Below are 16734 nucleotides of genomic sequence, written 5' to 3' on the forward strand. Positions count from 1 at the left end.
ACAGGGTCCCCCAGTAATATCTCTGATCAATCTCAAATCTTGAGGGCAGCAATGTTGGGTTTTTGTTGTAACATTCAAGAATACGTACTTCTTATGTGGGGTGTGTGTGTGCGTGTGTGTGTGCGTGTGTGTGTGTGTGTGTGTGTGTGTGTATATATATATATATATATATATATATATAATGGAGTATTACTCGGCAATCAAAAAGAGTGAAATCTTAGCATCTGCGACTACGTGGATAGAACTAGAGGGTGTTAGCCTGAGTGAAATTAGTCAGTCAGAGAAAGATAAATGTCATATGACTTCACTCCTATGAGGACTTTAAGATACAAAACAGATGAATATAAGGGAAGGGGACAAAGCATAAGAGACTCTTAAATATGGAGAACAAACAGGGGGTGGCTGGAGGGGTTGTAAGAGGGGGGATGGGCTAAATGGGTAAGGGGCATTAAGGAATCTGCTCCTGAAATCATTGTTGCACTCCATGCTAACTAACTGGGATGTAACTTAAAAAATAAATAAATTATGAATAAAAAAAAAAAGAATACGTTCTTCTTGCCTTTCTCCGGTCACCCTTTAAGGAACAGGCGGCAAAGCACCGGCATGGCAGGATGCTCAGCCTCTGTGGGGGGGTGTTTGTACTGAAACCTGGTAATTGCTCCAGGTCCCCTAAGCAAGCATCTGACAAGGAAGGAGCTCTTCCCTTGCCCAATACCTGTGTCGTGTCATCACACTTTTCCCCATTTTCGCTGGTTATTTCCAAGCGGATAAATTTTGGAGGGCGCCCTGGCCGTCGACCTGGGCCAAATCGCCTCTTGCCTCGTCCCCTTCCTCTGCCTCTTGTTCTGGGGACAAAAGATTGGGTTATAAACAGTCATGGTTACACAGTTCTCACTAACAAATATTTTCCTCGATGGTCCTGATGAGCCCTGAATCTTGATTTTCTCTCATTTTACTACTTGTCTTGATTCTTTTTCGAACAGGAACAGTCGTTTTGATAATATACACTTTCTAAACGTCTCATCCTTGCCATCTAGATAGCTCTTACATTATTCAGGAAAAAAAGGAGCTATAAAAACTCAAAGCACTGACACCATTTCATTATTGAAAGTTCTGGAAGCACAAACATTATCTCTGAAATGCCATGAGAAATGCAGACAGGACAGAACACGCTAAGCCTTATAGCCATTCCTAGAAACGAGATTCCATTCTTTCCTTCTTGTCTCCTTGCTTCACTTCCTATTCCTTCCAAGAGCTGTGGCTGGATTCAAAAGAACTTTCTTGTTTTACCATAAGCTTCTGGAAGCTCAAAACAAACTTCTAATTCAATTGTTCCATAACATGCCTAGTAAACACCAAATCAATTTCATCCCCTTTAATAGATTCCTAGCATACAAAAATTCCTTAATAAAACGAATTCAGAAAGTGTATCATTAAAATCTCTTTCAGAAGATGCGTGTGTGAGGGGATTAAGAGTACACTTACTTGATGAACAGTGAGTAATATATGGAATTATTGAATCACTATGTTGTACACCTGAAACCAATATAACACTGTATGTTAACTACATTGGAATTAAAAGAAAAGGAGATGTGTGCGAGAGATATGTATAAAATTAATCAGATCATGTTTTATTCTTCCACTCATCTATTTCACAATTTAACAAAAATTATACGTTGTTCCAGAACTTTTAAAAGACTCCTTACTATTGAAAATTCTGAGCCTAGGCAAATGTAGAGAGTAAGACCAATGTGCCCATTACCTAATTTCAATCCTTAGCAATTCATGGCTAATTTTATTCCATCATATTCCCACTATTTCACTCACACACACAAACACCCATTAGATTTTTTCTTAGTTACTTATTACTTTTTTTGGTAAGTAGGCTCCACACCCAATATGGGGCTTGAACTCATAACCCTGAGATCAAGAGTCGCATGTTCTACTGACTGAGCCAGTCAGGCGCCCCCATTAGATTATTTGTGAAGTAAGTCCCAGATGTTATTTCATCCGTAAATATTTCAGTAAGCGTCTCCACAACATAAAGACTCATATTATGGAGCGCCTGGGTGGCTCAGTTGGTTAAGCATTCGACTTCGGCTCAGGTCATGATCTCATGGTTCAGTTCAGCCCCGCGTTGGACTCTGTGCTGAGAGTCAGAGCCTGGAGTCTGCTTTGGATTCTCTGTCTCCCTCTCTCTCTGCCCCTCCCCCATTCATGCTCTGTCTGTCTCTCTCTCTCTCAAAAATAAATAAATACTTTAAAAAGATTCATATATATCCACAACACCATTATTACACCTTAAAAAAATCTGATAGTTGCTCAATATTATTAAATCTAGTCAAAGTTGAAATTTTCCTAATTGTCTCAAACTTCTTTTTAACAGCTAGCCTACAAATATCTTTACCTACCATGTGTCACGCTTGTGCTAGGCAATAAAGACAAGTTCTATATGACAGTTTTTACCTTCAGAAGTCTAGTAGAGGCGGCAGGCACATAAACCAAAAATCACAATAAAACACAGAAAGTGTTATAATAGAGCCATGAACAGAGTTCTAGGGACACCTGACAGAAAATGACTCAACTCTCACTGTGTCCTCCACCCACCTCAGACATTTACTCCCATGGTCATATCCTAGACCTTGTTATCCTCAATAAGTGCAGAGCCTCCCGCTTTACACCAATTCTGTGCATCGTCCACTCTAATGCTATCTCTAGCTTTCTAGCGCACATCCTCAAATACCTGGACTCAACAATCCTTCTATCTCACTACCACCTACAATCTAGTCCTTGTCACCTATTTGCAATCTTAAGTCTTCTTGATGTTTTCCCTCCCTTCTTTCCACCCATTAAGCAAAGTCATTCGCTGTCAGCACTCCCTCGTGTATGCTCTTGATTGCCATTCCTGATCCATCACTTTTGCTGTGTTGCACGCGCTTGGGAGAAACTACTGTGCAATCCAATTCCCCAGCTGCTCTGCACTGACATTATTGCAGCAAATGGAGCTGGAAAATGACACCCAGCATGCTAGTGGTCTTATTTTAATGTCATGACCATGAACCTCAAGGGAGCTCTTACCTTGCGGGCAGTCAGGCTGTGCCTCCCTAGAACACTGACTTTCTTACTTTCCTAAATGCCTTGTCACACCATCTCTTCTCTTTTCAAGTCCTGTAAAAGCTGGCAACCCTACATCTGTCCCATCACCCTAGTCCAACGTACTCTCGTTCTTGACCTAAACTGTTGAAATAGCTTCCAGCTGGCCTCCCGTCCTCACTCTTGCTCCAATGAAAGCAAAGTGACATTTTTTTTTTTATCCAGCATGACATTTCAACACATAAATTCACATCACAGGTACTCCCTGATCAGAACCATTTAAGACTTCTTATCATGCTTAGAATGAAATCCAAATTTCTTACCATTATCCACAAAGCCTACCTGATCTGGCTCCAGCCTACCCCATCCTATATGATTCTCTCTGATTTATTTCTTTCAGACAGTGGAATGAAACCTATGATTTAGTTTGATGAAGAAATCCTACTTCTGAAAAAAAGTTTACAAATCAAAGATGCAGAATGTGCTATCTTAAGAATTCCTATCCAAGAATCTCAAGTTAGGGGAGATTTAACTGAGGAGGAAGGATCTCCTGTTGCTGGGTACTCTGGTCATGCTGGAAAAGAAGTAAATAGTAAATGAGGATGGGGGTGGGGCAAAGGAAATGACAGATAAGAAACTTCCCTCAGTGGGGGCACCTGGATGGTCAGTCGGTTAAGCATCCAACACTTGATTTCAGCTCAGGTCATGATCTCACGGTTCATGAGTTTGAGACCCACGTTGGGCTCTCTACTGACAACACAGAGCCTGCTTGGGATTCTCTCTCTTCTCTCTCTCTGCCTCTCCCCTGATCTCTCTCTCTCTCTCTCTCAAATAAATAAACATTTAAAAGAAGAAGAAGAAGGAGGGGGAGAAGAAGAAGAAGAAGAAGAAGAAGAAGAAGAAGAAGAAGAAGAAGAACAGGAAATAATTTCCCTCAGCAGCCCACCTGATTACCTGTCTATACACAGAAACACTCATTAATTTACAGACAATGAATGTGGACCTTTAAAACTGGAAATGAATGTGGACCTTTAAAAACTGAGTTGGTGAAACTTTCTTCCTCATTATACCTGCTAAACACATCCAGTTTTTCATCATGGGAATTGAGATGCTGCTGCAACTGCTCCGAGCTTATAAATCGGCGGTTACATTCGTAGCAGGGCCAATTCTTCTCCTGCTCGCGAAGAACTGTAGTCACAGGAGAGAAATCATAGAGGCTAATGATCAACAGACAGCGATAAACTCAAGTGCCCAGTACCTCCACCAATGTCATCTCACAGGTAGCCCAGTGTTCATAAACATAGTGTCTGCTGTTTGCATCACTGTTTTGTGATAAAATCAAAGGCTACAGTTTGACAAAGAGTAGTTGTTAGGATCTTATTTTCTTCTACATTCATGTATGACATCAAAGAACAAACTCTGTCATACTACCCTTTGACACCTCCCCAACAGACACACACACACACACACACACACACACACACACACACACACACACACCACCTCACCACACCAGAAAGGCAGAAATGTGCTACAATGGAAATCTGGATTCAGATACCTTAGTGATTCAGATCCAGGTTTTATAATCTGAAGGCACATTTTGTCACAAAAAAAAACCTTAAAAGTCAATGCTCAATAATAAAATGTTACAGTATCTACTAACTATCTACTAAAGTTGATTACTGGCACACCCGATCCCAGCAATTCCACCCCTGAATACACACCCCACAAAAATATACACAAATGTTCGCTAAAGACATGTAGAAGAATGTTCACAGTGGCACTTTTCAAATTAGCCCAAAACTGGAAACAACCCTGTTGCATCATAAAGAATTTGGCTGGCTTTTATCCCTGGGTCCTGGCAAATTACCTGTAAGTCTTTGGAATTTCCCACGTAATAGGAGTGTTTGTTGTTATTCGTTGTGGTCTTTGACCACACCTGAGTTTCTGCTAATATGAATTAGGATGGGGGCTGCCTGTGCCAGAAAGCTGAGCCATGTGATTACAGGGTTGGGGCTTTGAAACAGGTGGTATCAGCCAGGGAGCAAGAGCTGGAGAGTAAGTTCAATCATGTGCCCAAATGATTCTATCAACCATTCCTATGTTGTGATGCCTCAATAAAAACTCTGCACACTGAAGCTCAGGAGAGTTTCCCTGGTTGGAAATCACATATCAATGTGCCAAAGAAGTCACATGGCCTAGCGACATGGAAGCTTTGCATTTGGGACCCTCACAAACCCTGTCTTCAGTATGTCTTCATTTGCCTGGTCTTGATGTGTGTCCTTTATAATCCTAAGTATAGCACTTCTCTGAGTTCCGTGAGTCACTCTGGTAAATTATCCAGCCTAAGGAGATACTAGCGCCCTAAACTGTAGTTAGTTGGTCAGAAATACAGGTAGCATGGGAACCCCAAGCTTGCAGATAGTGTCTGAAGTGAAGAGAGTCTTGTAAAAGATGTGGCCTTTAACTTGCAAAAACGTAATCTAACCCAGGTAGTGTCAGAAGTGCACTGTGCAACCTAGATTTTCATCTACAGTTAAATAGATAAATGAATTATGGTATATTCATACAAGAGAACACCAAATAGCAACGAGGATGAATGAATTACAATAATATACAACAATATGGATAAATTGCACAAATAAATGTTGAGCAAAATATTCCCATACATACATCATATAATTCTACTTATATGAAATTTGGTAACAAGCATATTATATCTGTGGTATCAGAAGTCAGGAGATCCACTGCACTTGGGAGTGAAGAAGAATTGGAAAAAGGTACAAGGGACTTCCAAGGTACAGGTCATGTTGTGTTTCTTGATCTGAATGCAGGTTACATAGATATGCTCACTTTGTGAAAATTCATCAGGCTGTATACTTATGATTTGTGCATTTCTCTGTATGTAAATTATACTTCACTAATATTTATATCAAAAACAAAGTCAATGCCTGTCTTGCTAATGTCCTCAGAGATGATTAAATCTAGATAGAGATCATCCTCTGGTCTAGGTTCTAATTTAGTATTTGGAGGTTTTCATTATATTAAATACTGTTTTCCAGCACCCACGAAAGAAATGTAAACATGTCCCTGTCGTTTGATCCTAGAATTAGACAGGGATATATAGCTGGAAAAACAAAACAAAACAAAACAAAAAAATACTGGAATATCATTAGATATATAGAGGTAGAAAAGTTGGAGATTGCATAATGATGTAATATATACAATTTACAATTCATGTAGAAAATAGAAAATAGAAAAAAGTCCAATCACCTTTCCTTTCTTCCTCAGAAATGTCATGAATTTTCTGGTTCACAAACTCAGCATAGGATGCAGCATACCACACCTGCAAGAACCAAGTACGGCATCAAGAACTAAAGGACATCACCAGATGTTCTGTGCATGCATAAATTCTTTCTCCTGCTTGCATAAAACAATTCAGGCTTTCCCACAACCCACAAAAAACAAACAAACAACAAAAAGATCGCACTGGGAGCCAATCTCTTTCACACCAGATGGTCAGTCGGGAAGCTCACATGCCAAGACACACTAACTGTGTGTTTTCTTTTTCCTTTTTAAAAAATTGTTTTTGTGACCAGAAAAACTTCACAAGAGATAATATTAATAGTCTCTTCATCAAAATAAAGCATAGCCCTCTGGTTGTTTTATCTGTATGTAAACACGGGTTTTCACACAGCTGGAATCATAGTGGCTTCCACCCCAACATGTCACCCAATGGCTCTTGCTGGGATCACCAATGAGGATTTCAAACGCTACCACACTCTCCTGAGTCTCCTCCTCCCTCCAATCTCACTGGCTGCTTCTGCTCAGTCTCCTCGTCGGGCTCTTCCTTTCTCAGCTTCCTCAGAGCTTAATCCAAGTCCAGGGCCTTCTTATTTTTCCCTAAAGTGACCACATCTATTTCCAACCAACTCTATGTCAACAGCTCCCAAATTAATATCCCTATCCCAGACCCTCCCTCTCTGTTCCCTCTACATACATTCCATGCCTACCTGGTATTTGGCATGTTTTACAAACAGCTCAAACTTAACATGTCCAGAATTGAATTCTAGATGCTTCCCTATTGCACCCCTACCCCTGGCCATCTTTTTCATCTCAATAAATACCCTGCCTTCCAACCAACTGCTCAGACTTGAAACCTAAAAGGTATCTCATATTTCTAAGTGTCCTTCTGTCATCCTTCAGCAAGAGCTGTGAACAGCTCAAATGTTCTCCAACTCTGCTTCTCCCACCAAGATGCATGCCAAGATGCGCTCTTGCCTGTTGTTCTAAGAGCCTCCTCTTTTCCACTCTTGCTCCCTCCAATCCATTCTTGACACAGGAGCAGAGAAGGCTTCTAAAAACATAATCAGATTTCATCATTCCCATGCTTAAACAGCTTCTCACTCATAAAAAACATGCCATGTTCGATGACGGTCTCTAAAGGGCTCCATGATCTACTCCAGGTCTTCTCACTCTCCCTTAGTGCCTTTCAGCAAGAAGGCCTGCTTGCAGTTTCTCAAACGGGCTAAGGTCTTTCCCACCCCAACCTTTGCCCTTGCTGGTCCACCATCAGGAGTGTTGGGTTCTTCCCCTTCACCTCCCCTAGCCCTTGTACAGCACTGGCTCCTTCCCATTCCATAGTCCCTCACCTCTTATCATCTCCTCAGTGAGGCCTTCCCTCTCCAGCATTTCTAAATTGGTCCCTTGCCTGCTATATGCTCTTTCTGCACCATTTGTTTCCTTCATAGTTCCTACCACTATTTGATATTACAGTTGACCCTTGAACAACAGGAATTTGAACTGCATGGGTCCACTTATACACAATTTTTTTTATAGTAGAGTAGTGCGAATGCACTTTTTCTTCCCTATGACTGTCTTTTTTTTTTTTAATACTTATTTATTTTGAAAGAGAAAGAGAGAGAGGGAAGGACAGAGAATCCCAAGCAGGCTCCACACCATGAGCACAGAGCCTGACATGGGGCTCAATCCCATGAACCCACAAGATCATGACCCAAGCCAAAACCAAGAGTCAGACCACTCAACTGACTGAGCCACCCAGGCACCCCTGCCCCCCACTGCCATGATTGTCTTAATAGCATTTTCTTTACTGTAGTCTACTTTATTGTAAGAATACAACATATAATACATACAGTATACAAAATGTATGTTAATCAAGTGTTTATGTTATTGGTAAGGCTTCCAATCAATGGTAGACTATTAATAGTTAAGTTTTTGGAGAGACAAAAGTTCTGTGTAGATTTTCAAATGCCTGCGGCGTCAGCAACCCTAGTCCCCGTTTTGTTTGAGGCTAAACTGTATTTGCTTATTTACAACTTTCTGCCCACTTTCCCTCTAGAACACAGGCACCAGTCTGTCTCTTCTTAGTGTCTGAAACAGAGTTTCAGAAGTTCAATATATTAATTGCCAAATGAATTAATCATGTATAATTGTTATGACATACTATTTTAACTATATGGAAATATTTGAGACCCCATTTTTAATTGTGGAATAATATTCTACAGAATCTGTGTTCTGTAATTTACTTGACCAGGACCTGTAGTTGGATTTTGAGTTTATCATTTTGCTGTTATAAATTCTACCCTATTCCATCAATTCCAAGATGTTTATTTCTCCTATTTTAATATCTCAGACCATCTCACTATCCATGGCATTCTGCAATTACTGCTGTAATGTAGCTTTCTTTCACTACCTGCTCGTTTCTCTTATACAAACCTGGCCATGCTCTTTACGCTGTTTTCACCTCATTCAGTTGTGTGCCCCACCGGCACTCCATGACTTATGACTTATTAACACTTGATAAGAAATGCAAAATAAAGAAAAAAAAAGAAAAAAAAAAGCCATCTTCCTGAGAATAAATAAAGGAAATGTCAAAGCAATGCAAGGCTGGTGTGATCACCTTGCAGGACTTCTATGAATATACCAAACATCAAATTGTCAGAAACTTCCTACTGACTTAATGAAAAACCACCTAACTTCCAAAAATATGTGTTTTAATTGAGGGAAAAGACATATGGGTTCAGTCAGTGAGAAAGTATAGGGTCAAAACTTGCACAGAAATGCCATCAGTAGTTTGGAAAAATATCTAAGAGGCAACAGTAGATCATTTATTTTAAAAATACTACAGCATCGGGGCACCTGGGTGGCTCAGATGGTTAAGTGTCTGACTTCGGCTCAGGTCATGATCTCATAGTTCGTGGGTTCTAGCTCCGTGTCGGACTCTGTGCTGACAGCTCAGAACCTGGAGCCTGCTTCGGATTCTGTGTCTCCCTCTCTCTGCCCCTCCCCGACTTGCACACACTCTCTCTCTCAAAAATAAATTTTTTTTTTTTAAATACTACATCATCACGAACACCTTGATGGCACAGAAGACAATAGATAAACAAAACACAAATATCCATGACAAAGTAAAACAGTGATTCTGGTTTTTTTTTAATGTTATGGGTGTCTGGGTGGTTCAGTTTGTTAAGCACCTGAGTCTTTATTTCGGCTCAGGTCATGATCTCGCAGTTTGTGGGATTGAGCCCCAAGTTGGGCTCTGCACTGACAGCTCAAAGTTTGCTTGGTATTCTCTCTCTCCCTCTCTCCCTGCAACTCCCCCCAACCCCCTGCTCTCTCACTCTCTCTCTCAAAACAAACTTAAAAAAAGTTACGCCGTACACAAAGGCAGTTTATACCTTAACCAATTTTTTGCTTATATGTGCCTTTTTAAGTATGCAGAAATGTGGTATGATTTCAAAATTATCTCTAAATAAGTCTAACACAGCTCCTGCAATAAGTAGAAAATTACTCTTTTTGGTGATAAAAATAAGCACAGTAACATAGCTTAAAGTGGCAACATATTTTTTTTTAATGGTGTATAAAATAATGGTTCATCTTCAAGTCCTGGGTATCTGAGTCAGTGAAACACGGCATTACAAAATTAGAATGTATCTAGTTCTATCTTTGTTTATAATTATTTCCTCAGACTAATTTTCAAGGACTGGATTTACCAAGCCAAGTACATTTTTACTACACACAGCCAGAAATAATCCCACAAAATACTGCAATTTTGTAACAAATATCCCTATTTTTTAAACCCTCACATTCATTGTACTACATCCATTTATTTTTTGCTAATTAATAAAAATAGTAACTCAGAGTTGCTTTAAGGGTTTTATAATTATCAACATTGAAAAAACATTTTTTAATATTTCTTTACTAGTGATTCCTCCTCCAAATAAAGTCTGTTCCTGGTATTCAGTCATGTGTCTGTGTGGATACCAAAAAGGGTAGAGGTGTTTTCTCTGTTTTTTATCTTAAACCTTTTAACATGTATTACAAATACTTATCCCACCCTGTTGCTTCCTTTGCATCTGTTGTTTTGGTTGTTCGTTACACTGATAGTCTTATTTAATTGTTTCTGCCTGTCTTTACCTCTACAGTTCTATCTACTGATTTAAGAGAGAAAATAATCTCCCTTCCTCAGTGAAGAAGTATTTACTTTGGTATCAAGAATTTACTGCGATGGATAATATGAGATATGAATCTCCTTTCCTATATTTTCTTTGGGGCTAATGAATCATCTATTTGATGGTTTCAAAGACACGGGTTTTGTATAACTTTTGAACAAAGCCCAGGTCTTTTTTCTCCCCCTAAAAAGGTACGTACTTCTCACTCTTACCCCATTGAAGCACTGTGCAATTCAGTGTTCGTGTACTGATAAAATCATTTCTCACCTCTTTTTTCATTTATATCAAGAATTTTTCCTTAGAATCACAGCAGAATTTTCATTATGTCATCAAGAGTTGATATTTAGACAAATTTCTATCGTTATTCCCCCAAAATATATTCCTGAAATCAGAAGGCAGTGCATAGAATTCTTTGGGTAAAACGAAGTAATCCGGTAAAGAGATCTTGCCTATACATCTACATTTGATTTTATAAGATTTCCTGTTTCCAACCAATTCTGCAGAGTGTATAAATGACATTAAGTGACCCCAACTTTAATCACTCCATCACAAATACCAGTCTGTTCCCCAAACACAACTACCTCTTTACCCATGGGCCTTATTGTAGGCGTTGGACAGACCCCAAAGTCATACACTTTTCATTCTGGTTTTTTTTTTTTTTTTTAATGTTTATTTTTGAGAGAGAGAAAGTGACCGAGTGTAAGTGGGAGAGGTGCAGAGAGAGAGGGAGACACAGAATCCGAAGCAGGCTCCTGGCTCCGAGCTGTCAGCACAGAGCCTGACGCAGGGCTCAAACCCACAAACCGTGAAATCGTGACCTGAGCCGAAGTTGGACGCTTAATTGACTGAACCACCCAGGCGCCCCTCGTTCTTTTTCATTTATGGAATTACCACAGATGTACTGTACACAGCAGGTACTCAATAAGTAAGCAAATTATAAGGAAAGGAACATTTTTATAAGAATCCCACTTCAGAGAAAAAATAAGAAGAAAAGCGTGAAACAATCACTATTTCTGACAAAGGTACCACGGCCCCCAGCACTGTACCTTCAGTTCCTGTTTGGGTTCTACATTCTTTATTGTTGTATAATACACATGGTGGCCATATTGGTAAGCCACCAGGTTCTGCTCCAGGTGATTCTGGGCTGGACGTACGAACATCATCCAGTTACATAGGGTCTCATCAGACAATTCAAACCACAGGTCTTCATGCAAATCCCTATCTTTTCTGTCCCCTTTCTCAAGAGAAACCTGTAACCAAAGAGAACATAAAAAGCCACACCAAAAAAACAAACAAAACTTTTAACATGCATTAGTGTAGTAATATACAAAACACTGCTCCTTAAATTAACCATGTATCCTTATTCTTCCTTTTGTATCTAGAAAGATACAGGCATTGTGTCTTGCCAAATGTAAAAGGAAAAGGACATTTTCTGAGAATTACCTGGCAAAATGTTAAAGTTAACAATCTCACTGTAGCTTCAGTTGAGGTTTCATCATTAACTAACACATCAAAAAATGCTGTAAATAAGCCGGGAAATCAAAGCAAAATACTCTCTAGTTCCTTACAAGTTCCTTATTTTAGGGATTCAACTGCATTCATTTCTAATGAGTAGCCTAGGGACACCTTGGTGGCTCAGTCTGTTAAGAGGTTAAGCGTCCGACTTCAGCTCAGGTCATGATTTCAGGGCTTGTGGGTCCAAGCCCCATGTCAGGCTCTGTGCTGACAGCTCAGAGCCTGGAGCCTGCTTTGGATTCTGTGTTCACCAAAGAAAACCTCCCCACGACAACAGCTGATTTCTCAAAAACCACACCCCAAATATTCTCCCTTCCTGCTGCCCTTTCGTGGTTCTCCAGAGTGGCTCTCCAAGAAGCAGACAGCGCAGAGGTTGGATAGAAGCAAAAGCATCAAATGTGAAGAACAGAGATCAGTATAAATACACTTTAATATTAGGTGAGCCATTCTTTAACAACAGCTTCAACAGGACAGACCTGTTTCAGAAACTGAAAAGTAGTTTTCCTATTTTAGGGAAATTGTCCTCTCCCAAAAATATATATTTAAAAAAAAAGAAGAAAGAAAAGGAGATTGGGAGACATGGAGAGACACCAGGGATGGGTGCGCACACAGAGGAAAGGCATGAGGACACAGAGAGAAGGAGGCCGTCTACAAGCCGAGGAGAGAGCCCTCAGAGGAAACCAACTCCACCAGCACCTGCATGGTGGCCTTCCAGCCTCCAGCACTGTGAAAAAAAAATAAATTTCTGTTCTTGAAACCACCCAGACTGTGGTAGTTGTGACAGCAGCTCCAGCAGACAATACAGCCCCTGAGAATGGCCACCTCTCAGAATAATCCCTGAGGGGGCTGAAACTGCAATCTCCAATTTATTGGTGAGAGAGAAAATGTTTCCCTTCCAAACAAATTCAGCAGGGAAAGAAAATACTAGCAAACAACTGCTATGGAATTAAGAAAATCAGTAGGAAAACATGTGCCTCTTTAAAAGTTATTAAGAGCAAGAGTGAACTATAATAAAGCAGAAATTACCTTCAGATGAATGTAACAGTCTTTCAGCTCGGACTCCCTGACGAGGGGTCCCTCCACAGGGCCAAACTGGGTGCGCTTGGGAATGCGCCTTTTGGAGAATACCCCTCCAAGGAACCTGTCGATGTAGAGGACCAGGGGGAGGCTCGCTCGCGCTCTAGTGAGCACAGGCCGATTGGGGATTGGATGCAAGGGGCCATGCTTTGGGCACACTGAAGAATGAGCGTTATTACACTCTTCACACCCTGCAAAAGAAAGAAAATCTTAAAGTCAAATTCCTGAACATCACCTGATCTCAGGTAAAAAGTTCTAACCTGAAGCCTGCCCCCGCCCCAATCTAAGGTTGCAAGCCAAAATCCAATTAACTCCTACAATTATACTACCCATTCAATTGTAATATGCCAGCTTTCATAGACTGTAGACCAATAAAATCCTGTCCCTTTACTCTAAAATCAGCCAGAATTTTCTTGTGCCTATCAAAAATAATACACAGGCAGTGACTTATTTCTCTACTGGAGATTAAGTCACATAGTAGTCCACTAAATTTACAAATCAATTATAACAGTTCTGAAAAGAAAAAAAGAAGAGCTTATTAGGATAAATGCTGCAAAATCTGGTAAGACAAAATAGGTGAATTTTATAGTATGTAAATTATAGCTCAGTGAAGCTATTTAAAAAACCCTGACAATACCATTTAATCAGTTTCCTCAAAGGGAGTCATGGAAGCCTCATTGTCTGGGAATGTCTAACTCAAACAGAAAGAGCACAATGCAGAGTTTGAGATTTCAATGCATATTGTGCGAAGATAATGCTAAGATGAATGAATGAATTTAGCATTCTATCCTGCATTCTCTTGAATGATAGTTAGCCCAGACCAGACAGGACACATTTCCAGCTCTTTCTAGGAGTGATAACTGTGCACTCAGCATCTACACTCAGACTCTCTTTCCCAGTGGTACCTATTTGTAAGCTAACTGCCAGCACTAGATATAAATGGCCACAAAACAGAGAAAAGTGCCTGGACCACACAGGCATCCTACTCATGACCCTTAACCACATTTAATTAACCAAACGTCTTTCACCCAACTGCAGCTGTGTGATGACCTGGCTTAGGAAATAGGTACTTTTCAATTCCTACAATTCTCCAATAACAGAGTTATTTTGCATTACTATTTGTAAGATAAAGTAACCTTATGTGTATTTGACTAAGGAGTTGCTTTGAAAACTCACAAATTCAAGGAAAAACAAAATGAGGAAGTTCTCTATTGCCCATGGAGGTGAGCACTGGCCCCAAGCACACAGACTTTCCCATCACCACACAGAAGGCCCCAGGAAAGAGTTGGCGTGTCCACAAAGTTCTGAACAGCCTCAGTAATTCAACTAAATGAGATAAGAACTTCGCCATGTAAGCATGAAAATCAATGAAAAGCAGAAATGATTTGGTAGGTGAAAGCAGGAACCGTCCCATTCTCTCCCAAAGCAGACAGTACAGACAGGCAGTAAGTGTGGCAGTTAACGGGGGTCACACTGGAGCCAGACCACCTGAGCTGCAATCCTGACTCTCAATTAACATCATCTCTGGAAAGCGACCAACCCCATCAAAAGGCTATGGAAAGCATTAAGTAACTCAGAAAATGTACCACCGGTGCCTACAATATAATAGGCATGTTTAAAAGGTCACTGTGAAGAGAGGCAAGACAGCAAAGCAAACTTGTTGAAGCTGAAGTGGCAGAAAGTTCCAGGACTGGACAAACGTACCCCAGTGGTGTGACAGCTCAAGGGCTGGTCTCAGAGACTTGGGCTCCGAACCCGATCCACCACTCACTCCTGCGTGACGTGAACCACTCACAGAGCAGGCTGCTTAGCTTCTTCTGACCATCGGTTCACTCATCACTAAAATCTGAACCCACGAGAAAGCATCAGCGCCTCCCTCACAGGCTGCGGCGGGGACTGAGTAAGATGACACATGCAGAGCAGGAAGCACGGCATCTGCACACAGGAAGCCCTCAGCACATGGTAACCATGTTGCTGTGACCACACACACTCCCAAGGAACAGCTCATACTTACATAAGTCATGCGGGTCAAAGGGCCGAGGCGGATCCGGTTCCCAGTCATCCAGGTCTGTGTCTTCACCATCCTCCTCCTCTTCTTCCTCAGTATCTTCGTCCTCATCCTCATCCTCTTCCTCTTTGGCCTCCAGTCTACCCATAGGGTTCTGCAGTGTTGCCAAAGGGTCTGAACCGTCCACACCCTCAATTGAAGGTAACACCTGGTTATGCACCGGTAATGAGGCCTGGACAAAGTTTAACCATAAAGTTAGCACACATTTGCTTTCACCTGGCTGGTATACACACACACACACACACACACACACACACACACACACACACACACTACAAGGTTCTGGTGGAAGATGTTCATCACATCAGCTCCCTTCAAAACCCTGAAGAAGAAATTATTTCCAGCTCTAGGCTGCCTTCATCTTTGCTATTTCTACCCCACATCTGGGAAAGCTGTTAAGAAAGCCTGGGCGCTCCCTCCTTTAGTGCCTGCCCTGTCTCCCCAGAGACTTCAAACCTTTCCATACCTTCTCGGTGTATCCGTGGTGTCATGTCTCAACATCTGAACTCAATTTTGAGTGTGCGTATGTGTGTGTGGGGGGGGGGGTCTCTCCTGCCTTTTCAGGGTGGACACAACACAGTGTAAGTAATAATTTGACCAATATTCAACCACTTCACTTTTAAAACTAAACACACGGCAGGGGGCAGGGGTGGTGCCTGGGGGCTCAGTCGGTTAAGCGTCCAACCCTTGATTTCAGCTCAGGTCATGATCTCACAGTTCGTGGGTTCAAGCCCAGTGTTGGACTCTGCACTGACAGTGCAGACACCTTTTTAAGACACCTTAAAAAGTTCCCTACCTAAGTAAGTGTCACAGGGTTATATGCTACCCCAGGTTCTTTTATCCAATCTTATTTCCACTGCCCGTACTCAAGTCATGTCCCTTTCCTGTTCAATAAATAAAGCAAGTTTTTTAAATGCCTAATCCTTTTTTCTTTATCTTCCCATATGTTGCCGTCCCCACCCAGAAGGCTCTTCCCCCCCCAATCTCCCAAACCCTGTCGTGTTCCGGTTTCTCCATGAACCATCTCTGACCACTCTAGTCCTCCCTGATTCTCCTCTGCTCTGATCCCTGTAGCATTTGGAGTCATGGAATCCCATTCTACAACATCCCTCTGCTCCAACATTTCATCATCTCACCAGACAGGCCAGATCATTTGGAATCATTCAGTGATGGTTCCGTGAGGCCGAGTTCTCCCTGTCTCCATGCAGGAGGCAGCGCCTGCACCTTTCCCCTCAAGTAAGACAGAATCGGCGAAGATAAGAGGCTCTGCAAATACTCCAAGACCAAAACCCCTACCTCATTCAAGCATTTTCACATGGCCAAATTTCCAGATCCCTCACCATCCTGTTGGCTTCAAGTATTTGTCAATGGAGTCCACATTTTCAAATGAATATGGCTTCAGATTACATTAGCATTGATGACAGCCATTGTTCCACTACTGACCCAGTTTGAACTTGAAAATAACTAAAATCCCTGAGTCCTTTCTTCCTCCCACAGAGTGCCATTAAA

The 16734-nt window shown here is 41.2% G+C and overlaps 1 protein-coding gene across 5 annotated transcripts in view; it reads right to left on the reverse strand.

Moving 5' to 3' along the window:
• Nucleotides 1-16734, reverse strand: part of PRDM10 (PR/SET domain 10) — a 99950-nt gene that overhangs the window by 32683 nt on the left and 50533 nt on the right. For all 5 annotated transcript variants that reach the window (XM_040483535.1, XM_040483538.1, XM_040483536.1 and 2 more), the window contains 6 exons: nt 15172-15397; nt 13107-13348; nt 11612-11815; nt 6367-6439; nt 4164-4281; nt 716-845 (listed from right to left, as the gene is read on the reverse strand). In XM_040483535.1, coding sequence (XP_040339469.1) covers nt 716-845; nt 4164-4281; nt 6367-6439; nt 11612-11815; nt 13107-13348; nt 15172-15397 — 993 coding nt within the window. The remainder of the gene's footprint in view (nt 1-715; nt 846-4163; nt 4282-6366; nt 6440-11611; nt 11816-13106; nt 13349-15171; nt 15398-16734) is intronic.

This window comes from Herpailurus yagouaroundi, unplaced genomic scaffold (genome assembly GCF_014898765.1).
Source record: "Herpailurus yagouaroundi ecotype Mexico unplaced genomic scaffold, PumYag 161, whole genome shotgun sequence".
Classification (NCBI taxonomy): Eukaryota; Metazoa; Chordata; class Mammalia; order Carnivora; family Felidae; genus Herpailurus; species Herpailurus yagouaroundi.